The sequence below is a fragment of the Antennarius striatus genome, chromosome 15 (genome assembly GCF_040054535.1).
Source record: "Antennarius striatus isolate MH-2024 chromosome 15, ASM4005453v1, whole genome shotgun sequence".
NCBI classification, from domain to species: Eukaryota; Metazoa; Chordata; class Actinopteri; order Lophiiformes; family Antennariidae; genus Antennarius; species Antennarius striatus.
In genome coordinates this window covers 14,274,550-14,302,214 of record NC_090790.1, presented here as the reverse complement: position 1 = coordinate 14,302,214, position 27,665 = coordinate 14,274,550, and the positions used below count along the sequence as shown (strand labels likewise).

The 27,665-nt window shown below is 41.2% G+C and overlaps 3 protein-coding genes and 3 non-coding genes across 9 annotated transcripts; all 6 read right to left on the bottom strand.

The window, feature by feature from the left end:
* Nucleotides 1-7,613: 7,613 nt before the first annotated feature.
* nkx6.1 (NK6 homeobox 1) lies at nucleotides 7,614-11,293 on the bottom strand. Its single transcript, XM_068335279.1, has 3 exons — nucleotides 10,314-11,293; nucleotides 10,039-10,211; nucleotides 7,614-8,086 (listed from the first exon to the last, which is right to left on the bottom strand). The coding sequence occupies exons 1-3, from the start codon at nucleotides 10,864-10,866 to the stop codon at nucleotides 7,847-7,849; spliced, it is 966 nt and encodes a 321-aa protein (XP_068191380.1). The 5' UTR covers nucleotides 10,867-11,293; the 3' UTR covers nucleotides 7,614-7,846.
* A 3,187-nt stretch (nucleotides 11,294-14,480) lies between these two features.
* rpl17 (ribosomal protein L17) lies at nucleotides 14,481-16,936 on the bottom strand. Its single transcript, XM_068334638.1, has 7 exons — nucleotides 16,883-16,936; nucleotides 16,432-16,481; nucleotides 16,217-16,257; nucleotides 15,375-15,509; nucleotides 15,110-15,208; nucleotides 14,747-14,938; nucleotides 14,481-14,552 (listed from the first exon to the last, which is right to left on the bottom strand). Exons 2-7 carry the CDS (start codon nucleotides 16,469-16,471, stop codon nucleotides 14,505-14,507), a joined length of 555 nt encoding a protein of 184 aa, XP_068190739.1. The 5' UTR covers nucleotides 16,472-16,481; nucleotides 16,883-16,936; the 3' UTR covers nucleotides 14,481-14,504.
* On the bottom strand, nucleotides 14,631-14,695 carry LOC137609033 (small nucleolar RNA SNORD58). Its single transcript, XR_011038275.1, has one exon. It is a non-coding gene; the product is annotated as a small nucleolar RNA SNORD58 (small nucleolar RNA).
* On the bottom strand, nucleotides 15,271-15,336 carry LOC137609032 (small nucleolar RNA SNORD58). Its single transcript, XR_011038274.1, has one exon. It is a non-coding gene; the product is annotated as a small nucleolar RNA SNORD58 (small nucleolar RNA).
* On the bottom strand, nucleotides 16,327-16,394 carry LOC137609034 (small nucleolar RNA SNORD58). The gene has a single exon (XR_011038276.1). It is a non-coding gene; the product is annotated as a small nucleolar RNA SNORD58 (small nucleolar RNA).
* Nucleotides 16,937-17,570: 634 nt separating the features above from the next.
* fer (fer (fps/fes related) tyrosine kinase) lies at nucleotides 17,571-27,665 on the bottom strand. Of its 4 annotated transcripts, none has more exons than XM_068335204.1 (20): nucleotides 27,484-27,665; nucleotides 26,650-26,820; nucleotides 25,730-25,861; nucleotides 25,192-25,365; nucleotides 24,752-24,851; nucleotides 24,481-24,664; nucleotides 23,549-23,686; nucleotides 22,518-22,637; nucleotides 22,153-22,275; nucleotides 21,864-22,062; nucleotides 21,666-21,761; nucleotides 21,381-21,587; nucleotides 21,178-21,300; nucleotides 20,468-20,524; nucleotides 20,222-20,340; nucleotides 19,965-20,059; nucleotides 19,773-19,896; nucleotides 19,535-19,689; nucleotides 19,275-19,397; nucleotides 17,571-19,088 (listed from the first exon to the last, which is right to left on the bottom strand). In XM_068335204.1, exons 2-20 carry the CDS (start codon nucleotides 26,728-26,730, stop codon nucleotides 18,952-18,954), a joined length of 2,487 nt encoding a protein of 828 aa, XP_068191305.1. In that variant the 5' UTR covers nucleotides 26,731-26,820; nucleotides 27,484-27,665; the 3' UTR covers nucleotides 17,571-18,951. The 4 variants fall into 4 exon arrangements, with proteins under 4 accessions (XP_068191305.1, XP_068191306.1, XP_068191303.1 ...); XM_068335205.1 differs by having other exon boundaries at nucleotides 21,381-21,584; XM_068335202.1 differs by having other exon boundaries at nucleotides 21,666-22,062.

Sequence of the window (27,665 nt, the reverse complement as noted above, 5' to 3'; positions counted from 1 at the left end):
AAAACAAAAGCAACTAATCAGAGCAATAAAAAGTAAGATAAAAAAGATAAGACAAAATAAAATCAGGTGTCTATCTAGATGTTAAAAGCCAAGGAGAAGAGGTAGGTCTTCACACGAGATTTAAAAACAGACAGAGAAGAGGCCTGTCTGATTTGCTGAGGCAGATTATTCCACAATTTAGGTGCCACAACAGCAAAGGCACGGTCCCCTCTGAGCTTCTTGTTATTGAGGTAAAGTAGGAGACTTAGCCAATCGTCATAAGTTTAAAAAGTTTATTCCTGACAACAAGTCTAATACAGATATCCGGGCTCCACCATAGCCCCTGACTGCCGGTGCTACACAGGTCTTACATCAGACACAGCTGAAGAAGAGCAAATTCTATTTTGGCCCAGTCAAATTTAAACAATTCACATTAAGAATATACATGAGGGGATGTGGTGTCTTCTGGACCAATCTGATCATGACAGGTTTCCGGCCGCATCTTCTCGACGTAGTTTCCGTATCCGGTCTCATCCTGTAAACAATCCTGCCTACATACAAATCCAGCAAATAATTAACTAGTTCAGGGATCGGACCCTCGTCTCACAAGAGCTTCTCTTCTGTGTCTGCATAGCATCTGCATAGCGCCGCCTTCTCAGAGTAAGTATCTAATCACAGGACACGTATATGTCAGGCGAACGTGAGTCCAGTTAGAAGGCCTTATAAGGCCAGCTTGTGATCTGATTGGCTATCGCACCAGTCTATTAACTATAATGGCCCGTTTACCCAAAGTACAAGGAGGCCTGCAATCTAGATTCTGAAGGCCCTGGGCAGATTTCACTCAACCAGGTAACACAAGCTAGCTGAATTCTGATTGGATAAAAAAACTCTCTAACCTAAAAATAGAACACTGACCCAGTGTTAGTCCATGTAATATTATATCAATATATTATCGATATATAAAAGGTAATGCATTAAAATATATTAACTTTTTTCATAAATATTATCATGATTTCTTAGTTATGGTAGGCCAGCAGAGAAGGCCTTGTTGGCCCTGACCACCCATCACTGCTATTAGTAATACGGTAGTAGCACAGGTGTCACTCAGGTTCAATACACTCAAAAGATGTTACAGTTATAGGTACAGTTCCATATTAGACTATATTACATAAACTCATGATGCTTAATGTAAATTATTTCATACCAAATTACAGAACAAGAATAAAATGAGCACCTAAAAATAAACCTTTAAAAGTTTGGTACAATCTGAGCTACTGGTGAACAATTTTATGATTAAATATTTGATTAATTGTAATGTTTTGGGGGTTGAGTTGATTATTATTGACATATTTTTTTATATTACAGGTTATTCATATTGAAATAACTCCTCCTCATTTCCACTGTTTTAATCTCATCAAAGGCCTGAAGTTTTTTATGCAATTGTTTTTTAACATTGTCTAACGAGACAATGGCAGCGAAGCACTGCAGCTCTGAGTGGGTGGAGGAGGTGACAGAGGTGCAGGTGATCCTCCACCCAAATGAACCAATAATCAGAGTTTGATTTCCAGCTCGGCATCAGACCATCTATTCCTGCCATCTTCTAAGTGTTTGCTCCAGGCTGACCCTGACACTTTATCTGTTGCTTTTTATTTGCAGAGTGCATGCTGTCCATATGTTTCTTTAATAGTTGATATAATTCTTGTGCAACAGAACTCGTGTTTTATAAGTATGAAGAGAGAGAAGAATGCATTTTAATAAAAGCCCTGCAGCGACACACTAATGGGCTGACAGCCACATATTTGCATAGAGATGAATTACGGCGGCTGCCTTGACGTGACTTTTAAAATATGATTGAGGAGGTTATTATTGCTGCACTATGATACGTGTTAACAGGTTATTTTAGCGCGGCTAGTGCTAATAAAATTCAGAACAAAAGACTCGGGTGATGAGGGCAGGGTTTTTCATTGCCAGAGTCGACTGAAGGTTCTCGTTCAGTCATTACTTAGTGCAGCAGGAGAGAGAGGAGGAGGCGTCCATCCTTCAGAAGGCCACGACCCGCTGCAGAACCAGAATTAATCATCAGTTTGTCTTCATCTAAGCCAGGACTGCTAGTTAAAACCCCAACTCTCTGACATCACGCCCATCGAACGTCCCCATTAGCTAACCGAGTGTAGGTGTGAAAGTGGGTGGAGTTTGAACTTCTCAGCAGCACTGCTGTCAAGGTGCCCCAAGTCTGAGGTGGTGCTGTGTCCTCATCAGTCCAGATTTATGTTCCAGTCATCGGAGCGAATGGATTTAAGAGACGGTAAGGAAGCCGAGCTTCATTTTTACAAAAGACGACAAAACAATGACAAGATGAAGAAAATACATTTCATTTTCATTAAATGAATGAATGATCAGCCAGAAACTGACACAGATATTTGGTGAGTGAAACAAGAGAGGCATCGACCTGAAACCGAAACACAACAACCACAAACCGATTGTCAAAAACACAAAACAGATGTCAACACAACTAAAAATCAGTCTGATTTTCTAAGTAGAAACAAAGATGTGTGGCATCGGGTCATCGACAGATAGGACAATCGCCCAGACCACCTATGAGATCATCACAGGTCAGCTGATGAGGTCCCATTTAAACTAGGTTTGGGGTTTTTGTTCTTCTGTGTGGTTAATGGCAGACTTTCATTTTCTGAAAATATTCAACTTAAAACAAGTTCACACAGACACCCTCCATTTGAAATAAAGACAACCTCAGATGACATTAACAACATATTGAAGATATTTTTCTTAAATGTTCTTTACCGTCTACTATCCAACAATTGGACACAAAATGATGTAGTTAAGAACAGGTGTTAGTGCTGTGTTCAAACTTTGTATGATGTGTGATGTCACTTCCTAAATTCAGCTCTACTAGGACTGAACTAATTATTTTTAAAGGGGGGCACTGATGCTGTGGGACGTGTATAAATACGATGTGTTGAAATACTGCAGTTACATAAATAATTTGCATTTTTCACCTTAAAATACATCAACAATCATCTAATAATTAATTAAACAGTTGATTACAGTAGTAGCAAAAATAATAAAGGTAAAATTACATTTTATTTTTTAACAAGAACCAAAAAATGTCTGTATCTACAATTAAAAGGTCTGTAAAATAAATCTGTGGAGTTAGAGTTTCAAAAACAATCAATATGTTACCTCATTGTCTGCTTTTAGCTTAGCGACTATATATATATTTCAGATTTCACCTTAAAAGGCTAAATGAGATGCTTTCTGATTTGTTTTGATCTTGTGCAGAAGCGTACATCATGCAAGCAGTATGGATTAATTTTATGTCTAACACATTAAACAGATCCTGAAATGTTTTCCTGGTGTTTCCGGATTTTAACATTTTTATTTGTCTCACTTCAGTACATTTGTTATTTAAGTGTGATGTTGCGTGGAATGTAGCTTTAAACATATTTAATAATTTCAATAAATATGATGAGCATTAAAGAGATTTCTGCTGCTATTCACACATTATTATTGTTTCTATATTTAGTGTTTTCTCTAATAAAGCTTCCAATTTTGAAGAGTGCGGTCATTGTTTTGGGATTGTTGTTGTTATGTAAACAAATGTTTTGTTTGATCACATGTTATTATTTAAAGTTTTCATTTCAATGGCAACATATCAACTGGGGTATGTCTCGTGTCCTTGTGTGTTTGCCAGGATGTGTTGATGTGACTTATTAATATAAGATGATTTTTATCAGGATTATTTTATGGCTTTTTGTCTTATAAACCACCGTGATGACTTTGTTTTGTGATTTTTCCAGTTATTATTTGCATGATTTAGATTTTTTGCTGCTAAGCTTCGCTAGCTTCTCTTCATGCTAACACTGTACATGGGGGGGGGGGTTATGACATGACATGGCTCCACTTAAACATCACCACTTAAGACGATTTCTGCAATGCTTCTCCTGAAGTGTGATTTTTGTTCAGCTTCATTTGAGCTTCAACAATATTCATGATTTACGGATTTATTTATTTTTAAATCCTGGTTTCCATTAATAATTGACTCAAAAACACGAAAAGCAATAAATATAATTTTGGCTTCAGATGTTCAGCTTCCTCCCAGCTGCTGTGAAATGTTGTGGGATTAGCCCTTAATATGTTGTTGTGACACCTGTTCATAAGCCACTAACAGAGGTGGAACATCATTAAAGGAGATTATCTGTGAATAAACACTCGACTGAGGTGAAGCTGGAGCTGATAACAGATTATATCACCTCCATGATACCCGTTCAGCCAGCAGGTGAGCTCTGCTTCACTACCAGGTGTCATTAACCTGCTCCAGCACAGACCAATTAACAGACGTTGCCCCCGTACCCCACGGGCGGCTGATTACTGCACTCAGGAATGAATTACACTCTGTCAGAACGTGGTGCATTCAGGGACCAGCTCCTCAATGCTTCCACTCAAGCATGAAGGTGTGTTTAAAGGGAGGACAGAGGAAGCTGGTCATAATGGAGGATCCCACGGCACTCCTTATCGCCGGCCTGCAGGCGCCTCCGCAGAGATAAGAGCTGCATTCAAGTCTGAGCGAGACACATGTCCTCCTGTCTAATCTCTTGTAGTACAACCGCGAGGCCGTCAATGGGTCTCTGGAAAGATGGCTAACGCATTTGTCACGCTGGTAAACAGTCAACAGGTAAAGCTAACAGGTGGAATTCAACCTGTTTATCCCAGCAGACATTGAATGTCTCAGGAGCTGCTGCCTCTGTTCAAACAATTCAAACTATTTGTCCCCAAAATACATCCGAATATTGTGTTTGTTTAATCCGTCACTTCTGTTATTATCAGCTAATGCTAGAGACGCTAACATCAATGTAGCCTGTTGGAGAAGCTAAGATGGTGTTAGCCTCCTTGAGTAGCGAAGAATCGAGCTAACCTGCTGGAGGAGCTAAGAATGTTAGCAATCTGAATACAGTGATCCCTCGTTACTCGCGGTTAATGCGTTCCAGGACCACCCGTAAATAACAAAATTCCGCGATATTGCTACAAACTTTTTTTTAATGGTAATTTAAACATTTATGGACCCTCCCCATACTGATATTAAACCACCTTTCTCGCACTCTTACAGATTGTTTAAAGCGCTTTTAAGTGTTTCTTTAATACACAGAAGTGCACTGCGTTCCGCGAGTGTCGGAACCCAATGCACTCCCGGATGCTGTCAGCCAATAGAATGCGCATATGGCATTACGTGACTACCTATTAAAAATTCGTGAAGTGAAGCTGGGCATCTTGAAACACGAATGCGAGAGGGATTACTGTAATTCAAAAAAGATGCTATCCTTTTGGGGAGGCCAAGTTTGACGTTTGCTAGTACTTAGCTGCTAAGCTGCTGGAGATGCTAAGAATGTTAGCCGTCTGAATGAGTCAGCAATGATGCTCGCCTATTGGGGAAGCTAAGGTTAACGTTTGCCAATTTTTAGCTTAAATATGCTCAAACCGATGCTAAACTGCTTGAGATGCTAAGAATCCTAGAATTTTAAATTGTCTGCGAAAACTGCTGAACATTAATTCAAAATGAAAATAGTCAGTCAGTCAGTCATCTTCAGATTACCACCGCTATATCCGCCGCAGCGGGTCACGGGGAGCCGGAGCCTATCTCGGCGGCATAGGGCGTGAGGCGGGGGACACTCCAGGCATGACGCCAGTGCACCGCGGTCAAGATTAAAAATATTAAATTTTATTCTTTATTCAACTGTTAAGATATTATTGATTTGTCTTCATTAACCTATATTCTGTATTAGAGCATGACATTAAATTCATAGCATTTTTAGTCAAATATTATCATGATAATAAAATTATATTGATAGTTTTCAAATGAAAACTATCAATAATAATTTTACAGAAGCAGCATCTGATTCAAGTTGAATCTAAATCTGATTTCCTGTCAAATAAAACACAACTAGTGAGTGTGTGAGAGTCCAAACCAACTCTCAGTCAGTCTTTATTCTCATGTTGGTCATCTGAAATAAAACCCAGGTGATGTTGGACTAACTCAAACTTCTCATCTCTGAGAAGATGAAACATTATGAAGACACCTCGGTTAATTACACTTTGTTATTTACATTAGATGAGTCACAGTTCATCAGGATTTACATGTTTATTTCAATCTGCTCTGTTTGTCAGCTTTCTGTTCAGGTGAGTTTGACCTTAAAAAAAATGTCAGAATAAAATCTGAAACAGGAGAACAGTCAGAGACAAATCCAAATGAAGTCATAAAATGTTGTTTAAAATATTTCATCAACTCCAAACTGGAGACATTAAATCGTAATCCTGATTTTCTGCTGCTACAGCTACAATTAGCTATACGATTAAAGCTAATAACCATCTCCTTAGTTGTGATTAGTGAAGCTGTTTCAGCCAAAAATGAACAAATGTGTGTAAATGATTCAGACCCAGCCATCACATACAGATCTCATCAGAAACCGTCTCATGTTGTGTTTAAATTTCATAAAGCCATTTAAAACTTTCCACTTTGACATCATGTGTCTGCTTACAGTCATCTATAAACCATTTACTATTTCTGAAAATCAAAATAAACCCGTATCTCCTCATAATACATTTTTTTTTCTGTGACTTTTTTGTCAAACCATCAATTTCCTTCCAATGACGAAAGAAAATGTAGACTGCAAATATTATTAAAGGAAGTTCATTTTGCAGCAATTTATTTTAGTCTGCCGCTGAGGTTTGTCTCCACTCACCAAACACCGAGGAGTGGACGTCAAAAAGCGCGGAGGGAGCTGCTGCGTCCGGCTGTGACTCCTTCAGGCTGTGACTCCTGGAAAAACGTCGCCTAAAGCTCCGGGTTTTAATTAATTAATGATAATTACGGCTCCCTGATCACGTGACCCTCAACCGCAATCAATTACGTTTTACGAGCAACACGTTTATGTCACATTGAAACTTTCATTCCGATCTGTTGAAGCTGTAGAAACCTACAGGTCTTCAAATCACATACATTTTGCATGTATTAATATTATTTATGTTTTGTTTGGTTTTGATTTCCGGTCATAAAAACTCCGAACACCGAGGAAAGGGTGTGACGGAGGCGGCGGCCTGCTGCCGGTAGAATACACTAATAATAATAGTAATAATAATAATAATAATAATAATAATAATAACTACGCGCTGATTACCGGACAAAGTGGCAAAAACGAAAAACCAATAAAAGTCGTAAAATCAATACGTCTTCTTTTTCTTTTGTAAATGAATGAAAATTCGGTTTTTTTCTGTTTAAATGTTTCATAACTCAAATTACTCCAAAATCCCGGCGGCGGTAAATGAAAGCTGATAACTGCAGATTGACTGATGAGGATATTGATATTAAAGTAGATGATTCATTGGCTAGTTTTCCCTGTAGGTGATTAACTCATTAATCAGTACGTCATCAATCAATATTCATTAATCTATGGCTTGAAAACAACAACAAACATTTGACTTTTTATTAAATAAAAGTGCATTACATGAACCTGCGAGATACACAATGCGCAGGCGCAATCACAACTTTAAACCATATAAATAAAAAAAGCGGGAAATGTTTTCTCTACAGCCGCATGTGGTACGTTCAAAGTCCAGATTGATGCGGCTTTCACGGACCGCCGGATGTTATTTAGTGATACAAACAGCTGATCTGTACAAAAACATAAATTATTCACAGCAGATATTTTTTTTTTCTATTTATTCTATTTACACGATCTCCGTGTTTCTGGACACCAAACGTTTCCTCGGTTTCATTTCCTTCGTGCAAAAACAATATGGAGGAAAACTTTTGTGAGTTTGATTTCCACCAAAAAAAACCACCGAAGAGGAGAAGTTAGGAGCTGTCGGTCTCGGTGTGCAGCAGCAGTCCCGGTCCCGGTTTGTGTTTCTTCAGCAGCTGTGAGATCTTCTCGTCGTCAGAGTTCGGGTCCAGAGGTTTGTTGTACTCGTCGTCCTCATCCTCGATGTCCGAAGCCTTCAGCCGCTCCGTCTCCGAGTCCTGCTTCTTCTTGGCGGTCGCCATCTCCGCTGCGTGCTTCTTCCGCCACTTGGTCCGTCGGTTCTGGAACCACACCTGAAACACAGACACACCGGGTCCGGTCCGGTCGGTCAGCACGGTCAAGTCAGCACTCACTTTACATTAAAGTCAATGCTGATTTTCTTTTTAAGTCTGGGAATTATTCTCAATTATCTTTTCTAATATTTAACAATATAGTTTAATATTTTTATTGGATTTATAGAAACAAATAAATACAAATGTTGGTCATGTATGAAAAAAAAATCATCCACATTAATGTAAGTTAATTTTCTGTCCTTCAGCGACCAATTATCATCAAATGAGTTTTGGCAGTTTCAATAGTTTTTTTTCTGAAAACTGAAAATAGGTTGTTTCTTTTCCAAATGTATTGAACTTCAATAAAATATTTGCTCTTTTATTTTTATTAATGACTGGAACCTCTCTTCATTTATGACAGATTTCTTACACTGTGAAATTTTTATACTTTGTATTTGTGTTAAAAACGTTTGAAAAGGATTTAGACAGAGACGTAATTATAATAATCATTCCCGATGTTTTTGAAAATATTAAACAGCATATTCATGTTCCGCCATACAACTAATCGATTAAAAAATAATTTCAGATTTATATTAATTTTTAAGGGGGATTTCGTTTAAATTTTGAAATGTTCTATTGACAAAATAATCAAATACCATTGACAAAGATTTCTGTTTCACTTTAAATTCTAAAATTCTAAGGCTTTGTTGAAAATTTCTTCTTCTTTTTTTGTCACATGAAACCATCTAATTTTTCACGAAACACTACACGAGGTTCAGAGGGTCGCAACCTGTGGGGCAGGACCACTGAGGGGTCACAAGATAAACGTCAGGGGTCCTGAGATGATGAACAGAAAACACGAAGATTTGGTTTCTGATTTCTGACATAAAAAGAGGACAAATTTTCTGCAAAAATAAATAAATATTGTTGATGTTTGAAAAATGACAGTCATGTAGTGCAACAGTTGTAAATTAATGTAACTAATTATTGATCATGAATTAATTTCAATGGCATCACATGACGATAAGGCTTTGTTTGGAAATGAGTTTGTTTATTTAAAAAAATTAATAGATAAAAATATTTGCTGTTTTATGTTTTAGTTCACGTTTTATTCCCCTACACCGTGTTCCTTTAGATAAAATATTAACGGAATCACACACAGTTTGGGTTTATCAGAATCAATTCAAATTAAAACCATCACCTTCTGACTGACTTCGATTCATTCTGAGTGTTTCTGTACACAAACGTCACTTTTCTACTTAATATAATTCGAATAAAAACTGGCAGAATTATTTTTGGATAATTTCACATAGAAACCTGAAAAACATTAAACGATGCTGAAAAAATGATTGAGGGGATCATCAAAACAGTTTACTGGATTCAAATTTTATAAAATAATTACTTAAAACTTTGAGGTTTTAAGACTGATTTTGTCTGGAATCGGACAAATTGAAATTGTAAATTAAAACAAAGCTACTGAATTTAGTTTTTAAAGCGTTTCTATTACAATCTTTTTTTTTTTTTTAAAAACATTCCTTTCTTCATGTAGGAGATGATAAATTGAGAGGATATTTTATCTCAGTCACTCGGATTCATGTTCACTTTTACGTCTTCTGCATTAAAAGCCTGCTTTCAGGTCGGGAGTTATTCTCTAAACGAAAAGATGTTGAGCTTTAAATAAAAGCCATGTGGTTTTTATGTTAAAGAGAACTCAATGAAACGAATCAGAAAAAAAGAGCAGAAAATTTTAAACTGGAAATATACTTTGGATTAAAAACGTAAATCTACTATTGATTATGGACAAATAGATTTGAAATGTATTTATTTACTTATTTATTTAGTTATACGGTTTGGAGTGTCAACAGTCACAGCTGACTCTTTTCAAAGCGTTCTCATTTGATCTCTTCTTTTAATGCAGAGATCAAATGAGATTGTTCTTCTCTGGTAGCTGATCAGAACCTCTCCAGACTCACCTTGACCTGGCTCTCCGTCATTCCCAGAGAATAGGCCAGCCGCGCTCTCTCCGGTCCCGCCAGATATTTAGTTTGTTCAAAAGTCTTTTCAAGCGCAAAGATCTGCTGCCCTGAGAATGTGGGCCGGGTGTGTTTCCTCTTCCCGTCTTTGTCCAGCAGCACCGAGTTCTGATCTGAAACCACAACACATCAATCAGGGCTCCTGGGGGCCAGTGGCGCGCAAACATTTACCAAAAAATCATTTATTTATTCAGGATCATTCCAGAAACACTTACGCGGTGAACACGTGAATCTGGCGTCCCTCCAGTGGGGGCTCTGCATGACCCCCGGCCAGAAGATCGGCGTCCTGCCCGGGAGGTCCGCCAAGGGCTTCGGGTACCGGGCTACCGCCACCGCCGCCGCACCGGGGCTGAAGTAGAGTCCGGGGGGCGGCGGGGGGCTGAGGCTGCTGAACCGGGGCAGCCCTGACAGAATCCCCGCCGAGGAGGAGGCGGCGGCAGCGGCGGCGGCCACAGCCACCGTGGTGGTCGGTCGACTCAGGATGTCGTTAATTCCGTGAGGAGTGGCGGAGGAGCACAGCTGCGGGGACCCGAGCCCCGAGGACAGCCCCGAGGAGCTCTTGATTCCCGGGGAGGACACAGCCATGCCGCCGGGGTTCGGAGAGGTGGTGGCCGGTGAGGTAGAGGAGTTGGGGCCGGTGGAGGAGAGTGGGTACGCCGGGTAGAGGGGGGTCTTCATCTCGGTCATGCTATGCAGAGCTGCCAGAGGGGGGGTGCTGAGGAGGAAGGCGCTCTGTCGGGACCCGTCCATCTGACCCACCGCTAACATTACCACTTCTGTGTGGGGGGTCCGGGACGGTCTAGACGGGGACACACACTCCGGATCTTCAGGTCTCTGCACACCTGACAGAGTCCAGACTAGAGGCGACCCTCCGTGGAGTCAAAGTCCATCTCAGGTTCGGTCCCACAGCTACATCCACGATCCACGAAGAGTTTCCAGCGGGACGGGCTGGTTCGAAGCCGGGATCGAGTCAATCAGGTCCGGTTCAGAGTGGAGACGGAGCGGATCGGGTCCGGTATGGAGTCGGGATGGAGCGGATCGGGTACTGGTCAGAGCCGGTCTCGGAGGCCGAGGCTCAGCTGAAGAAATTGTGACTCATAATAAAAGCTGATGTGATGTGAACCTCAGTCCAAACTTTGAGGGAACGACACCGAGACACGGGGTGGGGGGGTCTCTGTCCTGATTGGGTGAAGTAATGATGACGCCGCCCCGTCTAGATTTAAGACGGCGTCCTGATTGGATGAGCAGCGGGGCTCTGATTTGCTATAGGTGAAAAGAAATCATATTTAATATTTAATGTCAAAGAAATGAGCGGAGACTCAAATACATTTGAATAATGAGCAGAAACTAAATGCAGGGTTTTTGGGGTTTTTTACATCCGTTAATCCGCAAATCTAATGATTTAAATAATACACGTGTTTTTGATTGATTTTTTAAAATTATAATTTTAACCTTTACAAATTTGAATAGCAGCCTTTAAAATTAAAGACCATAAGTTAAACAATTTCAGATTCAATTTTTACAAATTCTAGAGCAAAGATGGAATTTAATTTAGTTTTCAGGTCCAACCACCAGAGGGCATCAACACCAAATACGTACTGTACTGTACAAACGTTTTATGTTTGTTGAAAATTATTTTAAAAAATACTTTTGATAATTTGAGTAAGGGTAAGGGTTACACACATGACCGACTAATAGCAGTGCTATGCTACCAATGCTGACTCATCTACTAGAATGTAAAAATTCAACAATAAAGAAAAATTATCAAATCATTACTAAAGAATTCATATTTAAATTATAATATTAATCAATATTGCTAAACTTTAAAGGTTTAAGTCATTAAATTAAATTTAAAACCTAACATTCTCAGGAATTAAATTTGGCCTTTAGTTCCAAACCACAGGGGGTGTTACAAACAGTTAAGAACGTTTTATGTTATAAATTATACTAAAATAATGCTATGATGAAATTAAATTATAAAAATGAAATTAAACGGTCAGCTCGCCAACTTTAAGTATAGAAGGTAAAACATCTATATGACCTTTTTACATAAAGCAATTATTAATGGTAGAAAAGGATCCAAATATTTTTTATCATTATTCATATTGATTAAAAAATAAACTTTTTTAAATTAATGTTTTCAATCGTTAGCTTCTTTATTATTACAGATATGCAAATAAAATGTGAAAAATGTGCAGTCAAATTTAAATCCCTCTTAAAATGGGTGCAGTAGAAGCAGGATTGATTCAATGTGTTGCTCAGTAATCATTCATTCATTCATCTTCTGCCGCTTCATCCGCCGTAGCGGGTCACGGGGAGCTGGAGCCTAACTCAGCTGGAATAGGGCGTGAGAAAAAAAAAAAGAAAATCTGTGTAACCCCCTGAGAGCAGGAAATATGCTAACTGTAGTTGCAAGCAGTTAATGCTAATGAGTTAACATTTTACTGCACATATTTAAGAAGGAACAATTAACAATATTCATTTCATCAACAGCAGAAGCAGAGATGCACTGAGCTGATGGGAATTGTGACATTTCAGCATCAGATAATCAATAATCAAAGACTGATCTCCGGAGTGTTTGAGCATTTGCATATACAATAGTTAGTTAATTCAGTTATCATGGTTGATCAATTTTGGTAAATTTCAGAATTTTTAGTCAGCTTTTTTAATAGTATCATAGTGTGACGTCATAATTAATAGGAGCCTGTTGTCCAGATTAAAAAACCTTCATTACCTGAACTTTTCTACCACACTTCACTTTTGTGTGATTCTCGAATTTCAACGTGGCCCTGCAGGCACGAGTGTGACGTCACTGTTCAGGTCACATGTGAAACCACTTGAAGGGTTACTGGTGGTTCCGGTCTAGACGGTTATGTTGAGAATCTGGTTCTGAACAGGTCGGGTCAAACACGTCAACCCTCTACTTTTAGGGTATTTTCATTTACAGTTGAGTTGGAGTTACCGCAGTAAAACCAGTTAACTACCACTAACTCATTATTGTTTATATACTGGATGATTGTTACAGGTCATCACAATACCTAAAATTAATCATTCATTAATCCATCATATCAAGTCATTGATGGTGGAATCCATGAATTGAAATTGTTTTATTTGTATTTTCCTTAAATCTGTATTTACTGTATATATTTTTATATTCTATTCACTGTATTTGGTTTCACCTCCCTCAGGCGAGACATGGGTAGAATGCTCACATTGTCGACCCCTGGCGGTCAAGCATAGAACCGCAAGAAGACTGCAGCCCCTTGATTTACTGCTTAGTTACGACGGTCAACTACAATTCTGATGTTACACTACTTTAAATAATATTTAAGTACTTTGGCTGAACGACTAACAATATTACTGTGCTATATTACCCATCAGTTGTAACATTTACACTGTAAATTAGATGTAATTCAAATTTATAAATTAAATAACACCAATAAATTCTACATTTGCAAATGTAATCATGGAGAGCCTTTAAATTGACCTGCTCCTATTTTCACATTACCTGTTTCTCATGTTGGCTTTATACAAGTTATTCTTAATATCTTACAGTATGTAATTATGGATAAGCTTTGTATTCGTAACAACAGATATCTTCCAGACACAATTTCCAAAGCCATCATTTTTATTTAGTTTACATTGGGCGGCACGGTAGAGCAGTGGTTAGCGCTGCTGCCTCACAACACGGCGGACCCGGGTTCGAGTCCTGCTCTGTGCATGCTCTCTCGCATGCTCTCCCCGTGTCTGCGTGGGTTCTCCGGCTTCCTCCCACCTCCATGCATGCGCTTCAGGTTGATTGGCCGGTCCCAAATTGACCATAGGAGTGTGTGTGTGAATGATTGTTTCTATGTGCACTGGCGTCGTGCCCGGAGTGTCCCCCGCCTCATGCCCTGAGACTGCCAGGATAGGCACTGGCTACCCCGCGACCTGCGTTAGCGGATTAAGTGGGTTGGAAGATGAATGATCACTGATCAGTTCCCTGTTGCTGCGTCCAGGTTTACAGTCTCCAAAAGTTGATCAATTCAGTATTAGACACTGAACTCAATGGTTCACATTGGAGGTATGTCTGCTTAAGAGCGGATTGGTTCACTCTGCATATTCTATTCAATGTGGTCTCAACTACACTTGAAACAAAGAAGTCAGAATTTCACTTGTAATCCTGCAGCAACAATCTTATATCAAATAGGAGTACTTCATGGTTAACTACTGTAGTGACAGCTTCATGTTACCATGGAAACACAGCTGAGTGTGCTTGCTGCAGTGACTGATGGTTACCGTGGTGTTTCCCGTGACTTCATGTGAGTGATGCAGTTACTATATAGCAAAAGTAATTCAGATGTTGTATCCCACAGACCAACGAATGAAAACTCTAGACTGGACTGGTTTAACTGGTTTTATTAGTCTTACTCCCGTGCCATCAGTTTCTGCTTCTTCAGCTTCTTTTGAGAGACCTGCAAGACAAAACGCAGCGTTACCGACCTGCCAGTCGTATCTGAACCATCTGACTGGATCCAGTGCTGGGACTGGTCACTGCTCAGAGTTTAACTGCTTTTCATGGTTCATCCAAAGGTGTCCTAAGAAGTCATCACCGCAACAACCGGACTCACTCCATCCCGCCCCAACGACACTGCAGAGGGGTTCCTACCTTCTTCTTCTGAGTGACCTCCTCCTCTGGTTTGGGGACGATCTGCTCCTTTTCTGTCAGGATCATCTCAATGTGGCAGGGCGAGCTCATGTAGGGGTTGATGCGGCCGTGGGCGCGGTAGGTACGCCTCCTCATCTTAGGGGCCTTGTTAACCTGGATGTGCTCGATGACCAGAGAATCCACATCCAAACCCTAAGAAGTACAGGAAGCAGGTCAGCCTGAGCTACGACCTGAAGTCTGGTACCTGAAAGCCTCATCTATTCACCACTAGATCTGGAGCTGTGTACTTGAAGCTTTATTCAGGCGTGAGGTGATCGTATGAACATGTAGCAATGAATCGCTAACCAGAGCTTTGGGACGTACCTTGAGCTCAGCGTTGCTCTCGGCGTTTTTGAGCATGTGCAGCAGGAACTCTGCACTCTTCTTTGGCCAACGTCCCTGAGTCCAGCCGAACTGCTTAGCCTGAAAAACGACAAACATTTAGAACGGGAGGTTTCTCTCCTTACAGACCTTCATCCATAGAAGGTGCTCAGACATCAATATGTTTTCATCTTGAATCCAAAGGTGTCCTAAGAAGGTCATCACAGCAACCCGTCTAGAAGGTTAGTGTGTGTTTTAATCGGCTCACCTGGGCACACCTTCCAACCCCACCGTTGTAGCGGCGGAAGGGGACACACTGGTGCTTGACGATGACGTCCCTCAGGTACTTGTTAGCCTTACGGATGTGCATACCTTTGATGGCCTGGGCCGTCTCACGGGTGTTCTGGTGTGGAAAACCAGCAGACACAAACGATCAGTAATAGCATCAGAGTGAACGTCCCAACAACTGCCAGACGTCTGCCTACCAGCAGACAGGGACTCGCTTCAGAAGACCCACAAGGTCCGGTCAGGACCTCCCATGATTACAGCACAAACCATTTTGTTTGTCACAGCAAAACAAAAAGCAACTATTTACAACTATTTTCTTTTAAAACAATTTCTATAACTATTTAAATAGGAGGATGATAACAATTCCACTTTGACAACTACTGAACCAACACTTTATTCTGTAAGGACACATTTCTCAGCTGTAAAAAAAAAAAATCAACATGTAAAGTCAATCGACTGCTTAAATGCTAAGTTAATATCCAACAGTGAATTAAGCCCCACTAATGATGTTACCCCCCCATCCACCAAAAAGGTTAACGTCATACGTTGCAACACTTTTCTTGATAGTAAAAACTCCACTGAGTAAAAAGTGAAAAGTACCACTGAGCACATTTCATGCACTCATCAAGGCAATATTCTGTCATTACTGGTTTACAATCCATTTTTTAAAAAGTCAAACTGAGTGAATTTGATGTTAATGATATCAACGCAACAGGACAGCGATCCAACAAGCAGAGCTCATTATGACATAAATATGGTTCACACAGATGAATTTATTGTGCAGCAGATTAAAATCTTTAGGGTTTGTTTTCCTCTGCCTACCTTAAAGTGAACCCGGAGGTTGGAGCCCCTGGACTTGCATGCTGGGGAGACACAAACACACCTGAAACCACTGATCTGAAATCACTTCAACGCACTTTAAAGACAACCTGATCGCTCAGTCGTCATTCGGTTGTTTTCATGTTTAATCCAAAGGTGTCCTAAGAAGTCATCACAGCAACCAAGCAGCTCTGACTTCACACGTCGGCTTCACTTACATTTAGTCGGGTTCTCGGGGTCGAGAGAGTAGCGGACCATTTTCAGACACCTGGAACAAAACAGAGTCATTACCGACTTCATCCACAACTGTAGCCACACACGTTAGCATTAGCTCAACACCAGCTCCGGCAGCAATAGATACGGAGTCTATATAAGTGACGATGTTAAATCTAAAAACACTAAAGCGCTGAAACACGAGACCCGAAAGAAATTAGCGACTTGCAGACAGTTCAATTCAGTCTATTCAGCCAACATGGCCGACAGCTACCGATTGAGCCTTCAACACAAACCGGTTATAACAAAAACTACAGCTCCATCATCAAACATCTAGGGCCGGCTGGTGTTTTTAATCATCCTGAATAAAACCTATTCCTCCAGATTGACGGATGGAAAATATTTACACTGGATTAAACTCAGATTGCGTTTCTGTCAGCGGGTCTTGCCTCTTACCTCTGAGGCCGCCGAAGGAAGAGGAAGAGCCAGGGCACCGGTTTCCTTCTTCTCCCGGTCTTAACGTTTACAGCCCCCTGGTGGACAGGAGGAGACTTACAGCCCCCTGGTGGACAGGAGGAGACTTACAGCGCACTGGTGGACAGGAGGAGACTTACGGCCCCCTGGTGGACAGGGAGAGACCTACAGCGCACTGGTGGACAGGAGGAGACTCGCAGCCCCCTGGTGGACAGGAGACTCGCATTTAAATGAAAATGTAATTCCATTTGATGAATTTATGACAAACCAGGCCCGAAATCTGGGTTTAGTGATGAACTCGGCCGTGAATCTGGTCATTCCATCATTTAAGGGACTGATGTCTCAGTAGGATTTGGAAAAACTTGTCCATGCTTTAATGTTGATTAACAGTATATAAACTTCTCCTTAAAAACTGCAGCCAATTAATAATACTACTCCTTGAAGCATCACAGAGAAGAAGAGTTTTTACACCTTTAAATTGACTTCTTGCCGCTCAAAGAATGAATTTAAAAATACAGCAGCCACATAATCAATGAATCGCTCCGGTCACCTGGGACAGGATACATTCCACATAACCGACCTGCAGAGACCTAGATCCGTTGTATAAAACATGGTATAAATAATTTCATAAGATACAGACCTAAATGACATGAGGAGGTCAAACATGAGGCGTGCTTGTTCAAATTTATTGTCATATAAATGCTGTAATATTTTTACATAGTTAAACATAGAAAACACACACTGATTAGTGTTCATAAAAAACAAACTGTAAAAATCTTATTTATGTACATTAACAGTAGGCAGCCCTTTGACATAACTAACACTTAAGCTCTGCCCTCACAGTCCAAGAAATGACTCTGACCAATCAGGACTCATCTTTTGTTTTTGTTTTTTAAACCGTAGTTTATATTAAAATTTAACATTTTAAACTGACCTGGTAACATCTCAGTTACACCGACAGTCAGGGAACATGAAATACTGACATAATTTTTTTTCAAAGTTTTTCAGCCATTTGTTTGGGTGAATGTTTTCCTTTGGTTTAAAATAAATTTATATTTTTCTTAAGTGAATTTAAACATCAAAACTTTTTACCACCTATTTTAAATAGTTTTTTGTTTTTTTAGTGTTGAGAGGCCTCATCACTGACTAACCCAAAATAAAATAAAAAAATAAAATTTAAAAAAAAACGAGTAAGTGTACGTTTTGTCTGTGCAATAAGTGATCGCTGTTTTTTTAGAATAAAGGTCCCATTTCCTTCAGATTCACAAGAAATGTTACAAAATGTTTTATAAATCTAAGAAACATATAAAAAATATAAAAACATAATAAATAAACAAGGATAAAATAAAGTGTTGATGTTAGTGTTGAAATCTGATTTGTGGAAATGTTTAGTGTTCAAATTGGTTGATTCAAACAGGAAGTAAATTCATTCACTGACTTGTAGTCAGTTTCTGATGCACAACAATCATGCTAAGCTCAATAAGATAAACTTGTCCGTGTTACCTTTGAATTGTCGTGTTTTTGTAGTTTCTGTAACCGTTATACTTCATGACCAAGAGACAGTAGTGATTGGTCAGGCTTACACTAGCTAAAATAGATCAAATATTGGCTAAATGCTAACTGATTAGCATTAACTTTATGAAATTGCACTTGCATCTGTGATGTCACACCTTAAACTGATCACACCATTGTGTTTTGCTCTGCTAACATGCTCAGTGTGCTACGACGGTGTGACATCATAACAGAGATGACGGTCTGATATTAAGTGTTTACCAAAACCTTTTAAGTATTTTCATGTTGTTTCTTAAAAGACGCGCCCAACAATTCCCCGCGCTCACCTTCAAAGAAACAGGATATAAAAACTCAAGACTGAGGATAAGACTCAGCCTTCTTTCTCTAATGTTATCGCAACTTGATGACAGTGAAGGAAATGATGATGTCATCATTTCCAGGTGGTGACCATCTTGTGACTCTCATAATTTCTATGTGATGGTGTTGTGGTGAATTATGATGTCATAATTTTGACTAAACGGCATCCGTACAGAATGTCGTCACTTTTTCTTGATGGCAGCGAGATCTCGCTGCAGATCGGAGAACTTGGGTCGCTCTTCAGGGTTGTACTGCCAGCACCGCTGCATCACTTTGTACACGTCATCAGGGCAACGCTGAGGACATGACATCCTGTAGCCTAGCAACCAGGAGGAAATTGAGGATTAGTGTCAAAATTATGTTATTAACGCTGCGATCAGTAACCAGGAATAGAATTACACATATTTTTGATTTAATTAAAAAATAATTAACATGAAAAGATGAGAATAAAATCAACCAAAAACATGTTTGGTGATGGTGATGTTGCCAACAGCTCATCTTTTACCTTTCTCCACCTGCTCTCGTGCTTGCTGATTCGTCATCCCAGGATAAGGACACACTCCCAGACTGAAGGTCTCCCACAGAAGGATGCCGTAACTCCACACATCGCTCTCTGAGCTGTAACGGCCTGTAACAACCAATCACAGCGCAGGACACATGAGGGATAACAACAGGATAAGTAGTACATAATGTTGTACGTTTACATCCAAGTTATGCAGGTAAATGACGCAGGTGAGTGATTCAGGTGCGTCTGATGGTTTTTACCGTAGTTCAGAGCTTCAGGAGCCGTCCATTTGATCGGAATCTGTTTAAGTCCAGATGAAGAATAAATCCCATCATCTTCCTGACGACTCATTCCAAAATCACTGATTTTCAACACGTTGGCTTCTCCCACCAGACAGTTCCTGGCCGCCAGGTCCCTGAGAGTCAGGTGGACATACGTGATCTGTGAGCTGCTCTGCCTTCATTACAATATGCAGTGATTTGTTCAGTCCTCACTGACCTGTGGATACAGTTCTTACTCTCCAGGTATGCCATACCAGCGGCAGCGTCAACAGAGAAGCGAACAAGCTGCTTTGTCTTTAGCTCGTCCTTTTTCTTCCTCAGAAAGGACAGAAAGTCTCCGCCTGACAATGCAGCGAAGCGTTAATAAACATTAACATAAACAATGATGGATAACAGAAGCTCCACCCACCGGAAACCAGCTCCATGACGATGTAGATGGGCTGTCGCTGCGTACAAACACCAATCAGCTTCACAATGTTAGGGTGGTCATATTGCTTCAAGATCCTGCAACCAATCACAGCGACACAACACACTAGCTCAACACACTACCTCATAGAGAAATTTCTCCCACATTTTTCAGTGTAAATGCATCACAATATTCGTGAATGACATAAATTGAATAATTCTTCAAATACAATGTATAATAATGAACTGATGAATATTGACCTGGCCTCAGACAGGAACCTGATCTTCAGCTCTGGAGGTAAATCCTCTTTACAGGTTTTGACAGCCACTGGAGTTTTGTCACGCTGCAGCGTCCCTTTGAACACCTCGCCAAAGTTACCCTGAATACCCCCCCACAGCGAGGCATGACGACGTTGTGGGGGTAGACAGACACAGTGACAGCACTGTTAGCAACAATCGCCAACGATCTGACAGATGATAGATAAAGGAAACAGGAAGTGAGGACACCTTTCCCAGCAGCTCTCCCAGCACCACGTCCTCATGGTTCAGGATCCATTTCTTATCCTACATACAGGAAACAAGCTCTGTTCAACTTACAGATCCAGAAAACATGTATAACCTTCACTGAGAATATGGCGTACCATACTCTAACCATCAGCGTCAACGTTGTCTGCCTATTCTACACACATTTTCTTTTAGGAGTTAGCTGCTGACTGCTGTTAGCTGCTTTTTAAAATTTTAAATTGTGTCTCATAAATTAATAATAAAGTGTCCTCTCATTTCAAATGCTCTCTTCTTTAAAAAACATCAAATGGTGTTACTGCCTGGTCAGAATTACACTCCATCAAACTGCTGATGTTAACCAGGAGGAACCCATGTAAGAATTCTTTTATATTCATCTGTTCTTAATACCTGTGAGCTCCTACAAGGTGCAGCGACATCTGATGTCAAACATGTTTCATGTCACTGATTAACCACAATGTTAAATACAAAGCTGGAATGTACTTTAAGGGCTGATGTTACAAGTAAGTCTGATATTCGATGTACAAACACAGAACATGACGGCTAATCAGGGAGATCTGCTCCTTGTACGTCATCCCAGCATGCACTGTGAGCACACACACACACGTGGCATTGGTCCATAATAAACTCAAAGGGTCACAGAGAGTGGGACTGGTTTTAGCACTAATATGAAAGAGATTAATAGTGGTGCTCGCCTTGATGACGGGGACGAGCAGCACGACTCCAGACTTCTTGGTGATGACCTGTTTGGAGGTGAAGTGATGTTCAATGAGCTGAGGGATGGTGGGGAAGCCGGTCCCTTCAAAACGGTAGTGATTCTACAAGAGAGAAAAATATAAGTCATCGTGTGTAAATACCGTGTGCTCAGCACATACATTTACTGCATTCATGTACGTACGTCTGCGTACTGGATGATGAAGTGCCTTCTCTGCTCGTCAGAGAACACCGACAGGACGTACTCTCCTGGTTTACCGTGACTCTCTCTCACCAGGAAGTCTCCCTGTTGCCGTAATAACTCCTGTGCTTCTGTACGGGGGATGGCGCCGTGATACCACTCCTGATCTGCTAGGGGGCGCTCCGACGTTGGGATGACGTCAAAAAACTGCTACGGTGGGGGGGAGGGGGCGCATATTAAACAAACACATGAACACAGAAAGATAGGTGATGATGATGATGATCTCACCGAGGTGGAGCCCATCATGTTCTTTGGAGAGCGGATCATTCCAGCTATAGAATGTCGCAGAGTGTCGAACCGTGAAGTCCTCTCCTTCACTTTGTCCTGAGCACACACACACACACACACACGCACACGCACACACACACACACAGAGTGTGTAACACAGCCCAGGGTTGAAATGTGTCTTGAACAGATAATACTCACAGTGGATCCGACGGAGCGGGCGTCGTCCTCATAGGGCAGCACAGGGGCGGGGGGTGGAGGAGGCGGGGACGCGGCAGTGGCCATCTTGGCGTCCAGCAAAGCCTTCTGGGAGGAGAGACGAGCCTCAGAGCCACGCAGCGATTGGACGGCGTGGTGAAGCTCAAGAAGAGACAGTTTCTGACTCAGGAGGAGGACAGAGCTGAGGATGATGGAGAAGTGAGACAGGTGAGAGATAGACAGACAGGTGAGACACACATTCTCCCTCCACCATGTCGTTCTGCCGACTCACTCGCTCTTCCTTTCTGTGCTCTGTTGACTCGTCTGGATTTTGGAGCCGAGATCGTCCGCTAACGCCTCCTTTGTCCTAAGATTCTGTTGAGTCAACACAAGTTCCTCCGTCGCCGAAGACAAACTGAAACAAATGTGCAGAAAGGAACATAAAACCCACTGCAGTCACAAAAAACAGAACATTTAAATTGAAACTTCTGATGACTACAAAACTGTACCATTTAAGACATATGGTTTTCAAGACAAACATTCTGAAACAAATTTCAGGACCTTATTGGTGACTTTTGGGATTATGAGATATGACATGGGATTTTAAACTTCTATTTTGTGAGGTTACGGTAACAGTTGTATTCTCTAGGAGCTCACATGGCCTGCAGGCTGTCAGCTGTCAGCGTGTTCCAGAGGATTTCATTGGCCGGTAGGTTGTCAGTCTCCTCCAAAAGAGAAGTGTCAAAATCCACACTTGCCTCTGGCGTATCTGGAGACCTGTTACCACAGCAACCAGAGACAGACATTACCACAGGAACCCACAGACACATGTTTGTCTAAATCTAATCTAAATATGTTGAATATGTGATGGGGCGAGATGCTGTTCCATCTTTGTGACGGTAGCAGAGGGAGAACCAGCGGCTAAGAGAACAGCTGTGAAGCTGTGGAGATCATCTTTGATCCAGATTGTGGTTGAATCACAATCAACCTGACTTCTATTTAAGGTTTGAAGAACATCTTCAGCTCATCAGGACTGTGAGATGTGATGCATCGTCATCATGGCCATTAATTTGTGCTTTTCAAAATATTCTGTGTGCTGAGCATCGCTGAAATAACTCTGTTTGATCAATAAGTGGTCTTGGTCAGTATTTCACATGATCTTTTATTACCGTCTCTCCCTTTTTGCAACAAAATGATTCTAAAAAGTTAGGTTGTTTTTGCATTGCGTAAAATCAAAAAAGAAAAGTGTATTTTTAATAGCTGAAGGAAAACACTTCAAATCTCACCAAGTGAAAGGAGGAAAATTTGTCTGGATGAAAACTCAAATTTATACGAACATCACAGAAAACAGCACAACTGAAGAGAAAGTAGAGATGTAATGGTACAATCCTTCAGAATGTGCTGCTTTAATTGCTATTAACTGACCATAAACTGATGATTACTTCTAACACTTTATTACCAGCAGCTCACACTCACACACAGTTCCTCTGCTTCCATCTAAGGAGTGGAAGTAGAAGAACCAAAAACCACGATCTGTAATGCATCTATAGAATGATACGGCAAAAACAAGCCCCGCCTTAAAAAGCCTAAATGTAAAGAGGCTGTTGGAAACAGGTCATCGTGGTGACAAACAGCTACAGACACGCTTTTAGCACAGAACCAATGTGTGATGTGTTTGGGGTTCTGACCTGTAGGCGTCGATGAAGTGTTGGTACTCTGCCAGCGGGTCGATCTGATCAACAGCTGCCGAGATCTCCTGATGAACCTTCACGATCTCCTCCGTCAGCAGGCTGCTGATCTCACAGTACTCCTCCAGGATACTTTTACTGCAGTAACACACAAAAAAACCAACGCTGGTCCAACAGTACTCATTCAGGTTACTTCTACTGCAGTAATGTGCACACATGTTTTTGAAGTCTCTGACAACACATCTGTTCTACCACGTTTCCACTGTGGAACACTGGCTCAGTCCACTCACTGACGTTTAGGTAAAAGTACAATCTGTACAAATCAATGGTTACCAAACTCACCCAGTAAGGCAGCTTTGGCTGGTCATTTTTTTTCTTATAGCAGCTATAGTGATGTAAAGACATTCATGACTTAAACAGTTACTGAGACGATCATAAGAGGTGTTTAAGAGGTGTGCGTCACAAGTAACTCATGGGCTGCCAGTGTTCTGTATCAATCGATCTCCTTCGATGGACTTTCTCCAACACTCCAAGCATTTAGTGGTGTTTTATTTCTGTTCTTGCCCGATGGCAAGATACTTCGCTGAGAGCAACACCTTGTTCGCTTGGGGGTGCGCCCTGACATACACAGACTTTGCTGTTTGTAAGCTGAAATAACTTCTCTGTCCCGTAACTGGATCAGTTGTCATTACACTAAATTCCCTGACTTAAGGCCTGTTTTTCACAGACGAGCTCTGCCAGACCGTCCCCCAGCCCTCCCCAATTCACATCTAAGGATGTCATTGGCAGCCAGCAAGTTAATATGTCACAGCAGTGTCGCGTAGCATCCACGTTACTGTGTACTAATGGAAAACAATCTGCAGGAAAATACCCAAGTGGAGCCTGGACTACATAGTGGAAATGTGTCGTTAGCGAGCTGACATGTGACTTACAGGGCAAGGGTCATGTCCTCCTGCATTCTCTGCAAAGAGTCGAGCAGAAAAGGCGCGGCATGCCGCCTGTGCTCGTCCTGTTGCGTTCGAGCGCCACACACTGCCAACACATACTGGTTATGAAGGTTGTGCAGCTTTGCCGTTGCTTTGTCGTATCGCTCTCGAGCTCGCTCCGCCTCCCGACCTGTGATTGGTCAGGAAAGAGAGAAGGTGTCAGGTACGTGATCAAATCTGAGTGTTTTTGTTTTTGCGAACGAATAATGGCAGAAACCTTTGGCCAAAGCCTCTCTGTATTTCTCTTTGGCATTGTTGGCGTCGCGGCTCAGTTGACGATACGTCGCCTTCAGTTTGTCCAGGTCGCTCCGAGTTACCTAGCAACAACAAAAAACAACAGAACATCTTTCAGTGGTCACCACTTCATATCAGTTATCAGTTCAGGGTGCTCATGTGTATCTTTAAGGTGAGTGACATCATCATCATTTCTTGAAGGCTTCATCTTTCTTATAATAATAATAACTTCAGTACTCATCAGTATGCTAACTGACATGCTAAATACAACATGTTAACTAATAAGCTAATTGACTGTGGACAGACTGAAACATAAAATATTAATTGTCAACTTTCAGTCGTAAACATGTTTATGCAGAACTTGTGGAAAGGGAAGAAATTAACTCAGTCGTTTGGACAGAAGTTTAAAGTTTCCCAGCAGACCTTGTGGTTGTGGCTTTCCAGCTGCTGATGAAGACTCTGGTAGCTCTTCTTCACCTGCTGCTTGTCACGGATCAGCGTGGCCAGACGGTGCAGAGGACCAGAATTCAGATCATCTGCATGACTCCTCATGACTCTACCCAACGCTTCAGTCTGACGGATCACCTGAGACCATGACTGAGACAAACATCAGTAGAGGTCAGAGGTCAAGAACGGTTTCAATAGGAGGAGACTGTCTTATCGCAGATGGTGTTGTTCTCCCAACCGCCTGAAACTGTTAATATACAGCAATTGATTCGCTGTGGCGACCCCTGAAGGGAAAAGCCGAAAGGAAAAGAAGAAGATAATACAAGTGACAAAATATACTTTTGAAAACGAGGCGACAGGACATTTTAACCAGGATCTCAATGATTGAAAACAGACTACAGACATCCTCAGGGTTGAGCTTATTCAATTCCAAACATAAAATTGAAGTCTTGGCTCCCAGCTGACCCCTAAAAGCCTTCTTCTGGACCCCGTTGTGCCAGAGGGGTCTCCTTACCTTGCTCACAGTGCTGACGTAATCAGCAGCTTCCTGCTTCTCCGTCTGTTGAGCCATGCTGAGCAGCAGTGCGGCATACTCTTTATCACTCTTCACTCTCAGTGTCATGAAACGCTTCACCGTCTCCAGTAGCTGGGGGTAGCACACATACATGTTAATGTAGTTATAATAAACAACATTTCTACAGTCAGTACTGGCCTTATTCAAAGTCTTGTAGGTGGTACGGATACTAACACAAGTTGAGTTGACTGAATTCAGAGGACAGCTGAAGGCAAAGCTGAATTTAATAATGAACTATATTCAGGTCAAAATTTGTTATATTTCATTAAATAATATGTTGGATCATTTCCTTTGTTATGAACACCTGGTGTTACGTAGCTTCTGTTGCTAGATTATTTATCTACAAGTCTCAAAATGTGTTGAAGGTCTCTAAGAATGAACTATTATACGATTACTGTCAGAACCCACTAAAGCGTCTTGGTAACCTCACTTTCACAAAATTTACTACCTTAGCACTGCAGTAACACTGTACAGAACACACAACACCAGAGCATGAAGGTGTAAATCCATCCAAAGGGTAGTGGACCAGACAGTGTTCTACTGAAGGGAACCAGAGGTATATAATGTGATGGTGTAGAGAACCAAAGAGCCCTGTAGCATCACAGGGAGACAGTATAACTGCGCTGAAATCATGTTCAGACATTTAAACTGTTGGCACTGCAGAACCGGAACATCTTTACTGACCCAACGGACGTTTCCAAGAAATGTGCAGCATCTGAGCAGCTAACTAACTAGCAATTGGGTTTCTGATGATTTGTCGGAGCAGATGTGTTCATATGTGTGCTGACAGTCAAAAAGATCAGGTTTACTTGAAGTCAGACAACATTACAATGCTTCACAAGTAAAGGAGAGAGCTCTACCTTTAACTCCCAGTCCTGCAGCTTCAGTAATCCCTCATGGGAATTCCTAAGATCCCGACCAAACCCCATCCTGGATCTCATAGACACACACGCACACACACACACACACACACTCTCTCTCTCTCTCTCTCTTTAGCGACGAGGATGAGCAAGGACTGACTGCATGGTCCACTGGTGAGAGAGAAAAAAATATTTTTTTCGTGTAAAAAATAATTTTCTTTACATTGAATTAGTGCAACCTTGCAATTTCTAGCATGTTAAATATTTATAAATCTGTAAATCTATAGTTTGATTTAGGTCATCTAAAGCAACGTTATAAATCATAAATACAGTGACATTGATCTTACAATGGTCAGCGTCTGTCACTGACAAAACATCCTGTTTTCTTCCTCACAACCTTTCTAGGAAACTTGTCAAACATATTTCAAACATCTTTCCAAACGATCCACAATATTGTGAAGCAGTTATTGGAAGGAAACAATTTTAATTCCCATTTTTAAACCAGAATTGTTGGGAAAAGGTAGCCAGGCTAACGCTCATGAAGAAATAATGAAAAGTTGAAGCTAGCAGGCTAACAGGCTAACGTCCGTTACAAAGTCCCCTGAAGCTAAAGACTGAAGCTAACAGGCTAATGGCGACTGTTAAACCTTTATTTAACCAGCTTTAAAAGGTACCGATTTTCAAATAAACATATTAAAATGTGTTTCTGGACGAGCTTTCTGCTCGTCTCTCCAGAACTACTGAGGATGAAGACGGAGGAGGAGGAGGGACATTCGGGAGGATGTTCGCTGTTTTTCGACTCCTGTTGGGCCGATTTCAGCTACTTTCACGCACCGTGAAGCGACTTGTTTCCGCGACAGACTCGCTGTCCAGTCACCGTGGTACTCTCCCGGCTTCTACGGTGCTCATTGCTTCCTCCACCCGGTATTTTTCTCCTCCGTTTCCCCGGATGCACCTACTGTCGACAGGATCCGGAGCTAGGAGGCTAACGGCTAACGGGAGGAGCGACCGAAGGA